This window comes from Acanthisitta chloris, unplaced genomic scaffold, assembly GCF_000695815.1.
Source record: "Acanthisitta chloris isolate BGI_N310 unplaced genomic scaffold, ASM69581v1 scaffold17506, whole genome shotgun sequence".
NCBI lineage: Eukaryota > Metazoa > Chordata > Aves > Passeriformes > Acanthisittidae > Acanthisitta > Acanthisitta chloris.
This window is the reverse complement of record NW_008679919.1, coordinates 10,894-13,559: the sequence shown is the minus strand read 5'-3', so window position 1 is coordinate 13,559 and position 2,666 is coordinate 10,894. Positions and strand designations below refer to the sequence as shown.

General features: G+C 61.0%; 1 protein-coding gene across 1 annotated transcript in view; it reads left to right on the top strand.

Annotated features, from left to right (window-relative positions):
* Positions 1–78: 78 nt before the first annotated feature.
* LOC103804889 (collagen alpha-1(VII) chain-like) overlaps positions 79–2,666 on the top strand; it is a gene marked incomplete at its 5' end in the record, with an annotated part of 10,835 nt that continues 8,247 nt past the window's right edge. Inside the window, 6 exons of the mRNA XM_009077524.1 lie at positions 79–114; positions 343–414; positions 620–664; positions 1,196–1,300; positions 1,679–1,699; positions 2,350–2,394. Of these exons, the coding sequence (XP_009075772.1) occupies positions 79–114; positions 343–414; positions 620–664; positions 1,196–1,300; positions 1,679–1,699; positions 2,350–2,394 (324 nt within the window). The remainder of the gene's footprint in view (positions 115–342; positions 415–619; positions 665–1,195; positions 1,301–1,678; positions 1,700–2,349; positions 2,395–2,666) is intronic.

The window sequence follows — 2,666 nt, the reverse complement described above, 5'->3', positions numbered from 1 at the left end:
TGCTCCAGGCTGGGGATGCTCCTGGGGTGTCTTTGGAAGGGCAAGGTGTCCCTGCCCTCACCTCCTCCTTGTCTGCAGGGAGACCAGGGGAAGCAGGGCGACCCCGGCCGGGATGTAAGTACCTCTGTAGAGGATGGGTTTGGGTTGTGCTCCCTCTGGAGCCATCATACTTGCAAGGGACTATGTCTTGTCCCATGCTTCCTGGACCAAGGCAGCAGAGTAGGACCCTCCTCTCTCACCATTAGGGTGCTGCTGTCCCTGTCACACTCCCTCTTCCCTGAGCTGTCTGGGGGAGATGGGTGCCTTGCTGCCCTGTGCTCCCTCCAGCTCCTTTCCTTGCAGGGGCTTCCTGGGCTGCGTGGGGAGCAGGGACCGCCTGGTCCTGTGGGCCCCCTAGGACCACCTGGCGTCCCTGTAAGTACCAGTCACCATGCACCCTGAGAACACATCCTGCCCCATCCGTGTCCTCTGTCAGATCCCAGCTGGATCTGTCTGCCAGGGCTCAGCTCCCCCTTCCCTGCATCCTGGGGCTGCAGTGGGGCCCAGGGACCCCTGGCTGCTGGCGTCTCTGCCTGGTGGAGAGCTAAGGGTGTCTCTCACTGCTTCTTTTTCCTCACAGGGCAAACCCGGCGAGGATGGCAAACCAGGTCTCAATGGCAAGAATGTGAGTAGAGGAAGCAGGACTTAGCTTTGGGGGTCTCCCAGGGGTGCCGAGGGACAGTGATCCAAGTACAACGTAAAGGCGAGGGGGGGATGTGGCAAAGAGCCTACATGGTCTGAGCCATGCCCTTGGTGTCTGTCCCTGTCCCACATGGTGTCCGTGTTGAGATGGTCAAGTTAGGCACTCACTGGCAGCTTTTGTCCCCAGGGAGAAGATGGGACACCAGGAGAGGATGGGAGAAAGGTATGGAGATGAGCCATGGGTGGTCCCTGCATGGTCCCCATGTGATCCCCACAAGCCTGGTGGCTTCTCCCTGTCCAGTCCAGGAGCATAATTTGGGGGCACGTGGATAGGGCAGCATCCTTCTCACTGCTTTCTCTCCTGGTTAGGGAGACAAAGGTGACACAGGACCCCCTGGCAGAGAGGTGAGTACTCCCTGAAGAGGAGTATGGTAATGGGGGGTGCGGGGTACATGCCCTTACCAGGGACAAACCTGGGTCCCAGGTACTGAGGATCACACAACTCTCTTGACAGGGCCGCAGTGGTGCCAAGGGCGAGCAGGGGGACAGAGGTGTGCCAGGCCCCCTCGGCCCCCCTGGCCTCCCTGGTGTCCCAGGGCAGGTTGGCCCCCCAGGCCAGGTGCGTAGTCCTCAAGTCCATGGTGCCATCCAGCACCAGACCCTAGAGTCTGGGCTGCTGTGAAGCAGAGCCCCTGTCCATGGCTCCCTCAGGGCACTGCCCCGTGTCCACGGGTGCTGGGTGCTACTGTGTCCCCTCCATGTCTTTCAGGGCTCCCCAGGCCTTCGTGGGGTGGCTGGACCAAAGGTAAGCGTGCTCCTGCCCATGAGCCCCTCAAGGCAAAGGTCATGGGGACCCCATGCCAGAGGGAACAAGTCCTTGGTAGGAGTCCCTGCCTCCAAGCTGGCAGGGCAGGACCCTGGTGCTGCAGCTGGTGCTGGGCAGCCTGGCTCTGCCTACCTTGACCCCTTTGCTGTATTTCAGGGGGACCAAGGGGAGCCTGGACTGCAAGGGGAGCCAGTGAGTACCCAGCACTGAGCCTGACAAGCTGCAAGCAACCCAGAGTGGTGGCAACCACAGCCCCTGCTTGGGCAGCAGTAAAAGTGTTAACTCTGAAACCTACTGAGGGCAGCATCAATGCTGCTCAGCTCACCTACTGCACCTCTGCACATCTTTTCATGCCCTCTTTCTCTGCAAACCTAGGGGCGACCTGGCAACCCTGGAGCACGTGGAGACCCTGGGGCTGCAGTGGTGAGTCCCCACCCTGACCTGCTGGGCTGGCACATCAGCCTTGGGGGACAGAGGACCATGCACAATCCTCAAGATGGGAGCAGGCTAAGCCCACTTTGTTTTTAATATCTTTTTATTGCAGAATGTTGAACGTAGCCTGGAAGCTCTTGGCATCAAGGTATGTATTTCCCAGCTGTGGGGCTAGGGGTTTTTCCTGCCACGTGGCAGCAGGAGAGAAGCGCAGGAGGTGGTGGAAGGTCTGAGCAATCCAGGGAGGGTTACCAGCACTGTGTAGTGCTGCCGCTGATGGGTTGTACTGACGCCCTGACCAGTGGCTCTTTGCTCCTTCCCAGGTTTCATCCCTGAAGGAGCTCACAGGTGCCTATGACGGGAGCTCAGACTCATTTCTGCCAGTGTCTGAGCGGCTGCGGGGCCAGAAGGGCAGCCGGGGTGACCCGGGAGAGAGGGGGCCCCCAGGCCGAGAGGTGAGTGGAGCCAGCTCCATGCCAAGCCCCAACATGCTGCCCCACTCCTGCTACAAGAGCTGGCTGTGAGGCTGTGCTGCCAGCTCAGTCCTCGGGTGCTTGTGGAGCCCTGAGCACAGGGCTGGCTCTGGCAGCACGGCGTGTTTTGCAGGGCTCCTTAGGCTTCCCTGGTGAGCGAGGACCCAAGGGTGACAAGGGGGACCCAGGCACCCCCGGCCCCCAGGGCCCCATGGGCCGGGCTGTGGGTGAGCGGGGTCCTGAGGGCCCACCTG